Source organism: Xenopus tropicalis, chromosome 7 (assembly GCF_000004195.4).
Source record: "Xenopus tropicalis strain Nigerian chromosome 7, UCB_Xtro_10.0, whole genome shotgun sequence".
Taxonomy (NCBI): Eukaryota; Metazoa; Chordata; class Amphibia; order Anura; family Pipidae; genus Xenopus; species Xenopus tropicalis.
Genome location: NC_030683.2, coordinates 52,566,440 through 52,583,630, shown reverse-complemented (window position 1 = coordinate 52,583,630; position 17,191 = coordinate 52,566,440). Strand labels below are relative to the sequence as shown.

Sequence of the window (17,191 nt, the reverse complement as noted above, 5' to 3'; positions counted from 1 at the left end):
GGAGACTTTCCTTGGGCCGGGTTGGAGCTGCAGAGTGCCATTGAGCCCTATGGGAGACTTTCCTTGGGCCGGGTTGGAGCTGCAGAGTGCCATTGAGCCCTATGGGAGACTTTCCTTGGGCCAGGTTGGCGCTGCAGAGTGCCATTGAGCCCTATGGGAGGCTTACAAAATCATACACTGAAGGTTCAAAGTCAGAAAGGTTTTCCCATCGTTTACGATCGTTCGGATACGATAATTTTGTGACTTTCGGATCGCCAATTAAAAGATCGTTTCAATACAAAAATTTCCGATCATAAGTACAAAATCTTCGTATTCAAACGAACTGAATTTTCGTGACTTTTGCAATCATCTGAAATGATCAGATTTCGTGATTCAGATTCATACTTTAATGTCTGTTATGATAAAATAATACTACTTAAGTGTGGTTTCAGCCATACAAGTTTTATTTATTTTCAAGATAATGGTACAAGGATACCAGCCTTCTTCTCAAGTCAACGTTCAGCAATAAAATAATCAGATACATTTGGAGAGAGTTAAAAACCAATAAAGAAGCTGTGCATACATTAATATAACAAGGGCATGATAACAATTACATAAGACTGACTTCAAGCTGTTTGGGCTGCAGTGCATTGACCTTGTTTATGTGCAACAAAATATATCAAAATAATATGAAACTTCTTTTCTATTTTCTGCACTAGGGTGAAAAAGATGGGAAAAATAATAGCTTTTGTTCCTAAATTAAATAACTTTATTTGGTCTTGTTATCAGTTTCTGCTTTTTCAAGTTTCTGTCCTGTAAGGTACTGCCAAATGCCTCCACGGTAATTCTCATTGCCGAGTCCATATACATAGGCATTCACTGCAGGTGAAGTCTTGGCCAAGAGAGCAGGTATCTGAAATAATGAGGGTAAAAACATCATTAGAGTTATTTTAAATAATGAAATCACTATACTGTAAATGTCAACAGCAACTTTTCATTTTTCAGTTTTTATGTCTACTGGCTTTATAATACTTTGCCTTTCAGGTTCTTTCAGACTGTTTGAAATGCTGAATGGTTGTTTTCAGCATGGCAACAATGATAGGGTTAGTGCTACTTTTTACCAAACCATTGCCTGGTTTGTAGGCTGTTTGGAACCCTAGAAACAGGATAGCAACTGAAATTCTAAAATAGCTGTAGACCCAAACAACAGAAAATCAAAAATAAAAATTGTAAACAGTGTTAGAATTGTCTACATATTACAAAGAGTAAATTTCAAGGTTAACTAACCCCTTATGGTTAACTACACCCTTAAGAAGGTACTATATTGGGGCTAGATTGCTTTGCCATATGCCTCTACTGGTAATTTCATACATAAAGGGCACTAAATGTTTTTGCAATATCCACTTATGCATTTGCATAGCATAAATAAATGGTATAAAATAGCACACTGTAATTTTCATTAGTTTAATATCTTAATTATCATTCTGTAATTATGTACTTTCTTTATCTAGATATAAGCAGTCACAAAGAGTTCTGACACTTACCATGCGCAGTTTTGGAGACAGAATTGTTGCATCCTGGATGACAGCATAGAAGCACAGCAGACAATATGGCCCCCAACAGAAAACAAGTGATTTTACAGGCATGCTAGTGTTAAACTGAAAACAAAAAGAAAAAAAGTTCTACAATTTGTCAAAATTTTTGCAAGTATGCAACAAATCTAAAATGTTCTATGTAAGAGTTAACACCAACGCATTCATATTAATCTCACAAGACAACAAGTAGCTTGCAATTCTAAACTACTGACCAATATATAGGAGTATGGTATTATTTGAAAGTTTTTTAAATGTAGTTGATTTTGAAATAATTATCTATAATATCTGTACTTTGCAGTTCCATTCACTGATTGGCTGACTGCAGAAGAAGTGAAATAAACTCCACTTCCCACAAGGCTTGCACAGTAATGTTATTCTCTTTGTTTGCTGCCAATCAAATCATAGAATATGCAAGGCGGCTGGAGGTGAGCTGACTTCCTATAATGGTTTAAAAGTACAATTAGTTAGAGTTTAGTAAGAGGAACTAGAAAGAGGCAGTATTGTAAAAATATATTAAGTAATGTATATTGGACATTTCATTAAACATGTACTCTATGGGGGAGATTTACTAATCCACGAATCCGAATCCCGAAAGGGAAACATTCGGATAGGAAACGAAAATTTTGCCGTCTTTTCGTTGCCGTCGTGACTTGTTAGTATTTGTCGCGACTTTTTCATTGCCGCCGCGACTTTATCGTATTTTGAAACATCAATCCGATTTTTTTGTAAGCGCCACAAAAAAGTTGCGCAAAATATACGAAAAAGTCACGACGGTGTCGAAAAAGTCGCAGAACATACGAAAAAGTTGCAAAAATACCGATCATTACGAAAAAACCGCATTCGGACACCTTCGGACCGTTCGTGGATTAGTAAATCTCCCCCTATGTGTAAATGTTTTCTGGAGTATATAAAATAGGCATGGATATATACACTATCTATCTATTTATCTATCTATCTAATAGAAATATCACACCATAGTTATTTTTATGGAATGTAAAAAAATAAAAATAAAATACATAAACTTTAGTTTTTACAGGTGAAATATCTTTTAAAATACAGTGCTGGTTCCTAGCATTGCTTATACCACTTTCTAATTACTGTCTGTTTCAAAATATGAAATGTAGGCTGTATGTGCATCATGCTTAGTGCTTACATTGCTGATTGAAAGATTCCAGTTACAGTATATCCTTCATATCTATCACTCTGTGCACATTTTACCATTTCACAAAAAGAGCTTTATCTAGAGATCTGCAAAGAAAGCAGATTGGTTTACTTTGAGTAATCTCAAAGGAAGTTAAGTCAGAGAAGCTGAAACATTATTAGAGGGCATGTGCCTTCAAAGCAAGTTACATAACCCAGCTATTACACCAGCATGAGTCTAAATTCTTAAATCTTTTTAATTAGAAATAAATCATTCAATAACCGGTAATATTTTGTACAAGCTGCTTTTAAAAAGACCCAAGAAAGTGCAAAATCAGGAACTGTGCGATAATATTTTAGAGCAAGTTCTTACCCTGATCTGACCACTTTTCTTCATTTTCTGATATATTGACTGATATGCGGTCATTAAGATGAAGAGGGGCACAAGGAACTCAAAGAAAGCCATTGTGAATAGATATGAGATATAATTTCTGATTGAGGGAAAGAGAGATTGTCATTAATATGGTGAGGGTAACGAATACAGAATGGAAAGATTAATCATTAACAAACTTCTGTGCTATCAATACATTTCAGTAAAGAGACTGCACTACAACTATGGTTGTAGGAGGAATTGAATATTGTAGCCATAAATCAAAGCAGATTTAAAGGAACAGTAACACCAAAAAATTAAAGAGTTTTAAAGTAAATAAAATATAATGTACTGTTGCCCTGCACTGGTAAAAGTTGTGTGTTTGCTACAGTGACACTACTATAGTTTATATAAATAAGCTGGTGTGTAGCCCCGGGGGCAGCCATTCAAGCTAGGAAAAAGGAGAAAAGGCACAGTTTACATAGCAGATAACAGATAAGCTCTGTAGAATACAATAGTGTTTTATCTGTTATCTGCTAAGTGCCTGTGCCTTTTCTCCTTTGAATGGCTGCCCCCGTGGCTACACAGCTGCATTCTTTATATAAACCATAGTAGTGTTTCTGAGGCAAACACCCCAGTTGTACCAGTGCAGGGCAGCAGTGCATTATATTGGAATTTCTTTTATACACTTGAATTTTTTGGTGTTACTGTTCCTTTAAGCAGACAAGTTTGTGGATAAGGGGGTTTAACTCTTGTCCAACCAATATCTGTTTGATCTTCAAATAAATTATTTGGACAGGCACACTTGGACCAAGATTTGTTCAATTTGGTTGAAAAAAAACCCCAAACTCATCACAGACTAGTGCAATACCTACACTATGGGGTATATTTATCATGCTGTGTAAAAGTCGAGTAATACATTACCGGTGATGTTACTCATAGCAGCCAATTAGATGTTTTGCTTTGATTTTCTAACAGTTGAAATCTAATTGCTGATTGGTTGCCCTAGGCAACATCACCAGTAATACTTCACTCCATATTTTACACAGCTTTATAAATATACCCCCTGTGTGTCAGTAAAACTTTTAAGTGGGTTCTTAACAAAGCCGTGTCTACATATCTGAAATGCTACAAATGCCATAAATATTACCAACCTGTGTCTGACACTTGACTATTTGGAATGCAGGCAAAACTAAATTGTAGGTTAGATAATGTCAATAATTTAGCCGATGGATGTTTGAAAAAAAATGTTTTTTTCCTGTCTTCCTAATGGCAAAGACAAGCTTCAATTATTATTCTGAAGAGGATTTCAATTAAGAACTATGTACCTTGGCAAAATGAAATGCCACTAGTTGGACTGTGCATTACTTTTTTATAGGAAGAACAAGAATCGATAAACATAAAAAAGAGAGGCTACATGACTTCAGAAAGAATTCTCAGTGGGGTCAGAAGTTATGTCTGAAGGCGCAAAGAGCATAGTGAGTATCACATCTGGAGCAAAGTCAAGAGGCAAAGTAATCCCCAAAAAAATATAAGAGGGTGTAACTACAGTGTTGACCCCAAATATTTGGCTGATTCATTTATGCTGGCAGTCCCAGAGTTGTGAAGAAATTAACCAATTTAGTAGGGAGTGCCCAGAGACTGAATTTGATGTTTTGTTTTGTATTTTCATCTGGTCACTCCTGTGATTCAGTTAAATGCCACAATCTTACAAACTTCACTGGCTTTTCTCTAACTATTGTTACAGAATTGAATATTGTCACTGTTGCCAGTTATAATACTTTAGAATAGCTTTCATCTATATTCAGGTGACTTGCACATAAAATTATATATTTAAAAATATATATGACATATACTGTCAAAGGCAAAGAGTCAAAGGCAACCGGCACTCCTAAGATCGTTAGAACACCTGGGTGCAGTATTCAAAAATGGTATAGAACAAAAAAAGGAAAATGCCGCACTCACAGGTCACAGGAAAAATTCAGCTTGTTTATTTCAAACGTCCACTATAAAACAGTGTACAACATCAAAGAGGCATGTTAACTATAATACATAAAAAAAATGATATCACCCCCTCCAATATGCCTAAAATAATCTTTGTTTTCATGTCATGATCAGAGCAACATTTTTGTTGTTTGTTTTCCAAGCAAATTACATATTTCCTTCATATGTGGGAAGTATTTAGATAATGAATTTAAAATGATTTTATGTTTTATAGAGATTCAGTGTAAATATATACATATGACAATTAGGTAAGGCCCCATGCCCAGGTGCAACCACACTTAGCTCTTGTGTGACATTAATCCCAGTGTTTCCTTCATTCCTTCATGTTTTCCTCTGAATTCCTTACTCTGGTTGCAAACTGGTTTGCATTTTATATAACTAGTTTTCTTGTATTTAATTTCAACACATAGGTGCAATTACAGAGTAAGCAGACTGTGCAACTGCTGGGGGCCCTTATTGGAACAGTTTAGGAACCCTAAAATAATTTTGCTGTTGGGCCTAGTAAGTTCTAGTCACATCACTTTTTTAATATTGAAATTAAGATAGTTAACTATTAGCACATTTCTAAAAAAAAAATTCCCATCAAGGGATACAATTTACCTGTCTCCTTTACTGTAGTCCAAAGTGCAGCAGGTTCTTAAAGGTTCATAGTCATATTCACCCCAGCCAAACAGAGGCATTGCAGACCAGAATGCGGAAAATCCCCAGATAAAAAAAACCACTGAGACTGCTGTACTCCAGTGAAGCTTGCTACCTGCAAATACAGAAAAGAAGTGCAATAGTAGTTTAGAAATGCAGTTTGTCCTTTTTTTTTTTTTTTAAAAGCAGTCTTCGACTAATACAAAATGACAAATGACAGAAATAATCATAAGTAATGGACTGAGTGACACATCTGATACAACCCTCTTTTATCATTTGCACTTTCTCCAAAATACCAATAATTAGTATGATAGGTAGGAGTAATGCCTCCATGGTAATCAACTGTCTGATCAATATTCTTAGAAACACCAAAAATTGTAGACTCAGAGTTCAACCCTGACAAAATTTCTCCAGCACAAGGCATCTTTCTATTAAAAGTGGTCTATAGGAGTCCAAGCCCAACATATCCTGTTAGCATAAACTGTTTACTTCTGTGTGAATGTATTAGTATGTTAAAAAAGGTGAATATTTTAAGTAATTATGTTGTATTGGAAAAAATGTACTTTTATAGTTAATTTCTGTGGTTACATGGGGAGGTGTGATTCATATTGCTTAGAGTTACTGCTTTTTAAGTTTGCAAATGCCAAGTAATGTTCAAACAGTAGATTTGTGAGCTATCTGTTCTGTTTTTCAAGTTCAAGAAAATAGTAGCAATCCTAAGAAGAATTAATATAGTAATTTAAAATACTAACTGGTTCTCCTTTGAGTACATTTCTCTATCATTGGACTTACGTGTGCAGTATTGGTGGTAACGATCCCAAGCTATTGCAGCACAAGAGCCTATACTAGAAAGAGCTGCTACAAATCCTTGAAATCCATGAATCTGGCATCCTTCAGAGCCATATGGCCAATACCTGGAAACAAATGAAATGATGTTGAACTCACACCATGCAAGTTGAACTTGACCACAGAATGATTTTAAAATTGTTTTTGGTTAACAGAACAAATTTGTGTTGAATATTCAGTAATTTAATAATGTTATGTATTTGAACTAGTATATTAATGTCCGGCCTCACAAAAACCACATTTTAGTGATCTGAATACAAGTATACAAGGTATCTTTCCTAGCTTGCCAATGGTTATATGGTATACAATTTAACTTTACATGCATAGCCTTTGATGAATGGTATAGAAAGATATTACTGTGGTATAATATAGGATGCTGCCCCTTGGCCTTGGAACTTGTTGACGGCTCCATAGGGACCACCATAAAAAAAAAGTAATATAACTACTGATGCATGGGTCACTCAGGAGGAAATTAAAAAGAGACTTGAACATAAAAAGGTAAACAAAGATCCAGAACCGAATGCTATTCATCCCAGGGTATTAAACGAGCTTAGCTCTGTGATAGCAAACTGCTAATGTGGCGCCTCTATTCAAAAAGGGATCCAGTTCTCAGCCTGAAAACTATAGGCCTGTTAGTCTGTTATCAGTGGTAGTAAAGCTTTTGGAAGGGTAATAATGGATAGGGTACTTAAATACATTGGAAATCACAATATTATAAGTTTGTGCCATCATGGTTTTATGTGTAACAGATCTTGTGAGACTAAGTTAAATGCCTTTTATGTAGAGGTGAGCAGGAACTTCAACTCTGGGATAACAGTGGATGTCATCTACTTTTTTTTATCTGCTAAAAGGATTTGATACAGTACCACACAGAAAGTTAATGATAAAATTGAGGAATATTGGCTTGGAACATAATATTTGTACTTGGATAAAGGACTGTTTGAAGGATAGATTAGAAAGAGTGGTGGTTAATGCAACATTTTCTAATTGTTCCAGTGTTTAAAGAAGAGCAGGTCAGTCCTTGATTAATTGCTTTTTAAGTTGTTTATTAATGACCTGGAGGTGGAGATTGAAATGCTGTTTCTTTTTTTGCTGATGATAGTAAATTGTGCAAAACTATAAATTGCATGCTGAATGCTTCCACGCAGAACGATTTGCAAAAATTGGGAAACTGGGCAGCAAAATGGAAAACGAGGTTCAATGTTGAATAGTGCACTTTGGTAGAAATAATATAAGTGTGAGTTACACAATAGATGGTAGTGTGTTGGGGGTATCCTTAATGGAGAAGAACTGTGGATTTTTGTAGACAAGTTGTCGAATTCCAGGCAGTGTCATTCTGTGGCTACTAAAGCAAATAAAGTACCGTTTTGCATAAAAAAGGACATTGACTCAAATGATGAAAACATAATTTTGCCTCACCTTGAGTATGCAGTGCAGTTTTGGGCTCCAGTACTAAAGAAGGATATTAATGAGCTGGAGAGAGTGCAAAGATGTGCAACTAAACTGGTAAAGGGAATGGAACTTTCAGTTGAAGCAGTGTAGGTGGTTTTTTTATGGCTTGTGGCTTGTGATGTTGCGATTGCAGATTCTGTTAATGCCTTTAAGAGGGGCTTGGATGATTTCTTGAACAAGCATAGTATCCAAGGCTATTGTGATACTATCTATAATCTATAATTAGTATTGAAGGTATATATGGTTTATGGTATGGGCTGTGTGTATGTGTATGTGTGTATGTGCTGGGGTTCACTTGGTAGTGTTATACTTGATGGACTTTGTTTTTTTTTCAACCTAACTATAATTAAAGGAGAACTATACTCACGGGCACTTCTCTTCATTTTGTATGTAGTGGTTAGCGATAGGGACAGCGTTTAAACTTCAAAACTATGCGATAAGGGAGATGTGAGGGGGGGACTAGGCAGTGATAGTTAAGGGGGCTTTTATTTTCCGGGGATATAGTTTTCCTTTAAATAAGTCTTTTCAGCACATAAGTTCCCTTACATACAGTAGTTCCCTTCAGTCAGTTTAGTCAATGCTGCACATTTCCACCACAATGGCTGTATAATACCTAAAATGTACACCATAAGACATGACTTATGGACTTATGAATGATTGGTTAATTATCACAAACTCTGTTTTGTACCTGGTGCCATGGCTTTTAAATGTAGAAGTGAGGGGCACATTTATATAATATTGAAATTTGAAAAATCACAATGGTTGTGTTGCAGCCTGCCTTATAAAACATACAGATATAGGAGAGCAACAACATGGGGTGTCCTGTCTGGCAACCACATCTTAAGGTTTCTATATAATTCCATGGCATTATTCACACCTCAGCAGATGTTAATACTAAATGGCTGTACAGCATGAGAAAACACCAAAAATGTCAGGGGTTGCATAGGAAGATATTGGCATCTGCTGATCAATTAAGTGTTTTTTCCTAAAGACATTGTAAAAAATTCAATACTTTTGTCCCACATTTTTTTCAAATACCTACAAATATGTATTTTACACATTTCAGTGAATGTAATTTAATACATGTGACCCATATTTTTTATCTATCTCTATCTTTTTTATCTAAACGTTGTTAATAATGTCTCTTTTAATGAAGTAATCTACTGTGACTTGTCTTTAGTAGTAGAAGGACAAATAGCTGACAGCGTACCTTGGTTTGAGCATCATTTGCAATCATTAGTTGTTTGCTGATAAGTAAAAAAGCTATTACCTCAAGAAACTGGAGAAGGCTGCCACAAATGCATTCAGGCACAGTCCAGTGTCTGCCACTGCAAGGCTTATTATGAACAGGTTGCTAGGGGTTCTAAGCTCTCTGATTTTGTAGAAAGAAAGGAGTGTCAAGCCATTTAAAAGGAGACCAAGCAGAGCTGAAAGAAGAAGAAAAATGTCACAGTTGCCAAACAGAACAAAGATGAATGAAAATCACCCTCTGCCTGCTTTGTGCTACTGAGCAATTTGGAGTTTAAAGGCCCTGTAGCATGTTGCTGATCCCTTCTCTGCTGTGCCAGAAAAGAACAATGATCTGACAGATTATCTACAGATGTCTACAGATAAAAAAAAATAATGTTGCAGTTGCTAAATATTACATCCCCCCAAAAAATAATTTCCTTCATTTACAAAGATAACATTACTAAGAACATTAGTGATGTTCTGACATCTGCATAACTGATGAAATAGTTTATTCTTGCAAATAAAAACAATGAACAGCAGGTTAATAGTATATAGAGAAACTGGGTGCTAAAAGGACTGTCAGCATTGGAGAATAAAGTTAATGGCATTCATTGAAAAACAAGGTCAAAGTATTCTAACCTGTATGTGCACTGCTTCTATGTGTGCTAGGTGCAAAACAGTGGCAAAACAAGCGCTGGCTCTATTTAGTCACTTGTATGTGCACTTGTATGTTATAGTAATGCTCTGTACAGCATTCTTTTAAGCTGTTCCTGCTATGGCCCAGAAGTCACAACCTGCTCAATCATTCCCTTGGTGTAATTTGTCCAGGGCCTGATTTAAGGGCAGGCCACTCACCCTGGTCTGACAATCCTAAGAGGAACCTTTGGTCACACACATTTAAATGTAAAATGTCATAATATTACTGTTAACCTTTGGCTGTCAGTGGATTTATGGGAGTTGTAGTCCAGCAACAGCTGAAAGTTCACAGGATTAACAACAATAATTTACATTTTCCTAAGGTAGGGCCCCTTCCTTTGTGCACTGTAACTGGTTGCCTCATTTCTAATCTCTAACCCTGTTTGAAACAATGAAAGGATATCCAGTAAGCCTTTACTGCTTCAATCCTTTAGGAATGCAATTTGACATTCTCGGTAGAAAACCCAGCTTAAAGGACCTAATGCAATTATATGTTTGGCACATGGTATTGTATTAAGTGGGCTTATCAGAGATCCCAGTATATTTTATTAGCCTAAAATATATTACACAGTCTGCACTACTGAATAGAGAAAACATTTAAAATCAGATAAAAACAGAAATACAGAAGCACAACTGAAAGCAAAAGGTTAACGCATGGTGCCTAAGATGTTGAACTGCATTTGTAACGCAAGGTTAGTAAAGAGGAAAATAATTTTAACTCCTTGTTCTGCAGAGCTTTACAGTTCTATTATGTGAGCAAAAGACTAAAAAGGATGTGACACATAGTCAGTATAATACAGTGCATGGTACATAGGATACATGGATACCATATTTTTCATTTGCTTTTACAAGGATTGTTGCATAAGCAGGTTACAGTATGCTCTTATGTGGTATATAGGTTAAAAGCATGCGTCTGGCAGCTACCATTGCACTATCCAGTTGCAGAGAGCTTATATTGCAAGTAATCCCAGAAATAATTTTCCTGTAAGATTTAATCCCATAAATGTTGCTACCAAGTGTATGAAACAGTGACATTCTTTCCTTACCTTCAACTAGAAGAGTGGTACCAATAGCAAACACCTCAGTCTCTGTGAATCCTTCCGGCAAAGGGTAAGAGGTAACCATGTTTGCAACTAGGATTCCACACTCTCCTGAACTGTCTTTTGATTTCCCTTCTCACACACTAAAAACGCTTCCTTTTAAAGGGCCAGGTTCACGTGCGACATCATGTCTGTGATTATGGAAATCTCTCTTTTTTTGGTAGATATAGTTCGAAACATAACAATCCCCTGAAGAATTCCCTAATGATGTGAATGAAAGCAAGTTCTCCTTGTATGTACCAAAAACCCCCTCTCCCCCACCTTTTTCCAAATCGTATTTGCATGCCATGATAAAAAGAATGCATTCATTGCATCTACAACAAGGGTTTTGTAAGCTTGTGGTTATGAAAACTGTCTTTTCTCTTAATGTAGTTAGCAGAGAATAAAAGGGAATTAAGAGAGAATAGAAAGCCATAGAGTAAAAGTGCTGAGAAGGCAGAACGTGTAATTACAATATAATTGGTAGAGCAATCCAGACTTTAGTCTACTTTGTTTGTAAACAGCATATAAATAAACTTTCTATTTCATACTGTGAGCTGAGTTACAACTAAAATAAACAGATAGGCGTGGTGTGTATTTTTTATTTTTTTCTGCTTACTGTATTTCTTTCTAATGTATAAATAGAAATAAAAACATTATGTTCTGGGTTTTTAATCATTTATTGATCAATCCTAATTAAAAAAAAGTTGACTGGCCAGCCTACTAATCACCAAATTTTAAATCCCAGTAAATTCACATAAAACATTAAATACATCAAGGGACAATTCATTCAAATTAAAACTAAAAAAAAAAGTCAGTTTGTAATGAGCAAAGAGTGGTAATTAGATCTCGAGTTCTCTTTTCATTAATATTCAGCAACAATGATGTCAAGTCATAAAGTTAATTGGGGGGGTAGTTATCACATGGAGTTGTTAATAGAGAAAGGGGTGTCACATATACAGTGTGAATGGGCTTAAGACCCAGCATAGGATAGGACTGGACACAGGTAAAATGGATGAAATGGAGATACAGCAATGTCTTTAGCAAAGTTTACACTGTTCCATAAAAAACACTGTTGATATTGGCAATATCTGTGCATTAAGTCCAAGCGCCAGCCCTTTTTCCCCTATGTGCCCCAATTAAGGAGCAGTCTCACCACAAAGTCACTTCTCCACAGCATTGGAACTGCTCCAGTTGGTCCCTTATTGCTATCACCACACTGGATTTAGCAGCACCTCTCACCCACTTACTAAGTGCTCCAAGACCACTATGATTTCCACCTCCTTCAATCTACGTTCCATCAACTTGGAAAGCACTATACATGGACCACTAGCTTTAATCTGATCAGGTTCAGTAACAATACTATTTTAAGACAATTTAAGATGCTAACCCACTTGTTTGGTACAGGTTTCACCCACACAGTGCTTCTTCAGGCAATTATCAATTGTTTATATTCTGACAAAAACATATTTAATAACCTGCTAGCACTGGATTGAATAATATCCAAGTAAGCAGAACCCTTATTAACGCCTATATCATAGTAAATAATATTTTTTCTTACTAACCTACAAACACATATACTCTTTTAAGTGATCAACTTAAGATCAACTTTTCATCAATTTTTTATTGAACTCACCTCCTCTCTCCCTGACAGTTTTAGATATACCTGCTAACATAGTGTTTTAAAATAAATTCCATGAGGAAACCAAAATAATAACATTAGGGTTGATTCACTAAAGTGCGATAAAACTAGCGCTATTTATAGCATGCGTTTAAAATTTTATTGCGTCTAACTTTTTGCATCTTAAAGGAACAGTAACACCAAAAAATGAAAGTGTTTTAAAGTAATTAAAATATAATATACAGTTGCCCTGCGCTGGTAAAACTGGTAAGTTTGCAACAGAAACGCTACTATAGTTTATATAAATGAGCTGCTATGTCAACACGGGGGCAGCCATTGAAGCTGGGAAAAAGGAGAAAAGGCACAGGCACATAGCAGATAACAGATAAGCTTTGTAGAATATAATGGGGTTTTATCTGTTATCTGCTAAGTAACCTGTGCCTTTTCTCCTGTAAACGGCTGCCCCCGTGGCTATACAGAAGCTTTATTATATAAACTATAATAGTCTTTCTAAGGAAAACACATCAGTTGTACCAGTGCAGGGCAGCATTACATTATATAGTAATTACTTTTATACACTTTCATTTTTTGGTGTTACTGTCCCTTTAACGCACGATTCACTAAAAAGGTTATTTGCGTTAATTTAGACGCCATGGCGTTTGCGTTATTTAAGTCGCGAAGACTATTTTTGTGCGGTATTTAACGCAACACGCGCTAATTAACGCAGCATGCTACTTGTCACGAGCGCTAATTAAGGCACGTGCGCTACTAATCGCACGCATGCCATATTAGCCATACACACCATTACGTTCGTAAAACTACTTTTTTTTTAAAATGACCATTTCCCCTGCAAACTGGAGGCTACATCACTCTAGGGCCAACACGTACGTTAATAAATCACACTGCAAAGTCCTTATTGTGTTGCCAAAAGCTCATGAACTGTACTTTTCTATAATTACCGCCTGCCCCAAGTAGGTGTTAATTTTCGCATAGACTAATTCGATATTTAGCGCGTCTAAGTGTTTGTGAATCATGCGTTAATATTATTTCTGCGCGAGAATTAACACAATGCGCTAAAATTAGTGCATTCAGTTACATGATATTTAACGCACGCGATATGCGACTTAACGCGTGCGATAATACTTTAGCGGATCACGCGTTTTTTTCCCGTCAATTTTAATGCAAAAAGCATGCAATAACGCTTATCGCACTTTAGTGAAACAACCCTATTGTATCCAAGATATAAATATATATATGCTGCATAGTTTTTCAAAAAATACATTGCCTTGTGGGATATATTTGTTGCTAACTGGTCCCTAGCAGTGCTGGGTTCTCTAATGCACGGTACTACCATGCAAAATCGCACTCTTTATTGCTCACTTACCAGGCACTTGGTCCAGGAAAACGCAGCAGCAGGGGGAACAGGCCAGCCCTGTCTTTTCCTTCTGCCATAGGGCAGGGGGTAAGTCCCTGTTGCGGCCTCTCCTCAATTTCTGCGTCTAAATAATGCAAGTTAAGGGGTGGGGCAAACCTTTTAAGAGGGTCATATATGAATAAAAAGTGTTAAAGGAATTAGTAAAATAAAAACCAATTTAATAATTAGAAGGCACACAAAATGTCTCATGAACTCATTTGCGGTTTTTAAATTATTTACCTTTTTGTTCAGCAGCTCTCCAGTTTGGAATTTCAGCAGCTATCTGGTTGCTAGGGTCCTAGCAACCAGGCAGTGATTTGAAAGAGAGACACAAATATAAACAGAGGTGGGCCTAAATAGAAAGATGGGTAATAAAAAAGTAACAGTGACAATAAAATTGTTGCCTCACAGAGCCACCAGCTAAAAGCTGGAATGACTCAGAAGTAGAGAGCAAATAATTCAAAAACTATAAAATATAAAAAATAAAGACTAATTGCAAAGTTGTTAGGAAAAGGATATTCTATAATGGACCCTTTAAATGAAGGTTAAAGCCCCTCAATTTTTTATTTTAGGGCAGTGCTATGTGTGAAGCATGAATCTTGTGAATACTTTTATTTTATCAAGGCTCACGGTGCATATAACCATGTTATTAGCCATTCTGTTTAGTACTATAATACCCACACTACATTCTTTCATTCTACATTCTACATTCCAGCGACTGCAGGAATGTATGATTATAGGGACTTTTGGTTCACCAATATTCACTGCAATATTCACTGCAGAAATAAACATTGCATACTCTTATACATTAAATCAAAAAAATTAGAACTTCATAAGTGTCACATGAGTTAGATTCATAATGTACCCTCTATTGTAAACTATAAGTACGGTATATTATAAGTCACCAAGGAGTTTTGTGATGATATAAAGGCACAAGGCTAAAAGCCAAGTCATAGAATTCAGAGGTGATTTCTAATATCCCATATTTTACAACAAGGGGTGCATTATTTGTTATAATAGACACGTTTCAGTGACTCATGTGACAGAAATTACATTGCTATAATTTTGAGGATATTGATGGTTTTTATGTATTATAAGGCAATATGACTTTGTATTAAGATTGTTTATTTTACTGTATATTCAGTGTAGGTCCTACTACTGATATATTCCTAGGTCAATAGGTAAAGGCACCAGGTTAAAATGTCTCTGGTACCTAATGTTTTCCAAACCATCAGAAGTTAAATCAGGTTAGTCCCATGCAATTAGTCCCAGGTAATTGCTGCACAGGAAACTGTGTAATACTGGTAGGTGTAAAATGGGATACCACAAACAGTGTTATACTAGTGTTATAATCCCGCCTGAAGGGTTCGTAAAGAGAAATCATGTTCCCTTGCAAGTGTCTTTTTTCCAGAAAAAACAGCTTCAACCTTTACAGTCTAAACGCATAGTCTTTTCTCTGCACTCTCTCCAGTTTATTTATATCTTAAGACTGGAGCCTTAAGAAAAAAATCCCTAATTAAGGATACCCCCAACATACTACCATTTAGGGGGTGATTTATCAACATGTTAAGCATTTTTGCAATTAGTGATTTTTAAGTTTTTGAGTTTTTTTTGAGTTTGTAAAGCCACAAATTTGAGGTTTTCAAGTTTTTTTTATATTTGATCAAATTTTCATATTTGGGATCCCTTTATGAATAGCAGCTCCACATTAACAATTCGCAAATCTTTCTGTACCATGCCAGACCTCAATGAATCCTGAGGAATTAAGTAAAGAGGTTTGGCAATCACAAAGCACATTTGCAATGCAACCCCCTTGCCTTGACTTGACTTCCTCATGCACCAGGACCCCTGAGGCGGCGCTGTCATCAGTGCATATATTCATATCTTCTAGGTTCATCTAGGAGAGCAAGCAGGCATACTGCTCCAATCTCAACCTAACTGGATCTCCCATCCATTGCACTGAGTGTCCCCTAGAAGGGTCAGCCCCATAGTTTAGGAAACACTGCACTTACAGTTACTTTTAAGAAATGGATAGATAACCAACTCAAATGAATTCTCCTTTACTGCAAATGTTATATATTTTTCAAAATAGAGATAAGTTGTTTCGCTGAAGATATTTGTACTTGGCACATTAACAGTTGCAAAAAGTTTATGATACCTTTAATGTAAAGAGGAATTCTGCAGTTTTACAATCTATTGTATTGTCTTGGATCTGACAAGGACCTTACTAGCACGCTATACTTGCTCGGCTTTGGGGCTAAGCTTGTTTAATCTATCCACATGACCTATTTTTCTACTTTACTAGAATTATGTTATTTTGTACATGCAGACTGAGCATATTCTCTGTGCAAGAGTGCAGATATGATGCCGGTGTATGCTGGAGTGGCTAGTGTGCTAATTAAAGAATAATAATAAAAATAATAATTCCATAGGTTATCCTGAATATTGTGACATATGCTCACTATGCTATTTTACAGATATAGGGCATTCAACTATTCTTAGTAAAGATGGAAAACTATCTTGGATGTGCTAGAATAGGTATTTCCAAATAATATGTCACCATAATTAGTTATATTACTAAAATTATGTATGTAATACTGGATCTGCAGAGTACAGTGATACTTCAATGTGTGTGCTTCAATCTGGTCTACAAAAGAGTGAGCATCCTAGTCTTTAGTTCTTTTGGACGCTACTTAATAAAGAGAGAGAATGTATGGTGCTAGGGGCCTACAGCAGGGACAGTATCAGTAAAGATATGTGCTGTCAATTAAGGAAATCGCCTCAGTGAAGTTGGGGAGAGTGATCCCACAGGGGCTCAGTCTAAATAACATTAAAGTAGAATTGCTAATGATTGTGTTGTCAGGCAAAAATTATTTTTATATTTGATAGTATTTACACTCCTTCTCTTCCAACTTAAAATTTAGAGTGATGTCTTGTTTTTTGGGAGTGACTGACCCTTGCAGCCAAAAAATGATTCCTCTGTGCAGTGTCAGACTAGCCTTCCGGGATATTAGAACTTTAGCGGTGGGCCCTGACCTTTGCCCTTTCTGGAACACAGAACATTTACTCTTTTTTTTACCTTTTCCAGGTTTTTTGCTTGCTTCATTTATACCTGGCAGTAAGAAA

At 36.1% G+C, this 17,191-nt stretch overlaps 1 protein-coding gene across 1 annotated transcript; it reads right to left on the bottom strand.

Annotated features, from left to right (window-relative positions):
- Window positions 1–420: 420 nt before the first annotated feature.
- Window positions 421–11,079, bottom strand: rgr (retinal G protein coupled receptor). Its single transcript, NM_001016013.3, has 7 exons — window positions 10,998–11,079; window positions 9,296–9,452; window positions 6,520–6,641; window positions 5,689–5,842; window positions 3,088–3,205; window positions 1,524–1,637; window positions 421–892 (listed from the first exon to the last, which is right to left on the bottom strand). The coding sequence occupies exons 1-7, from the start codon at window positions 11,074–11,076 to the stop codon at window positions 749–751; spliced, it is 888 nt and encodes a 295-aa protein (NP_001016013.1). The 5' UTR covers window positions 11,077–11,079; the 3' UTR covers window positions 421–748.
- Window positions 11,080–17,191: the final 6,112 nt, after the last annotated feature.

What these genes read in the sequence shown, in the direction of transcription:
- rgr (NM_001016013.3), bottom strand. Translation starts at nt 11,076, where the DNA reads ATGGTTACCTCTTACCCTTTGCCGGAAGGATTCACAGAGACTGAGGTG. An exon ending in GCCTTCTCCAGTTTCTTGAG is followed by an intron (nt 6,642 to 9,295) that starts GTAATAGCTTTT and finishes ATTTGTTTCCAG; the next exon opens with GTATTGGCCATATGGCTCTG. An exon ending in GACTACAGTAAAGGAGACAG is followed by an intron (nt 3,206 to 5,688) that starts GTAAATTGTATC and finishes TCCCTCAATCAG; the next exon opens with AAATTATATCTCATATCTAT.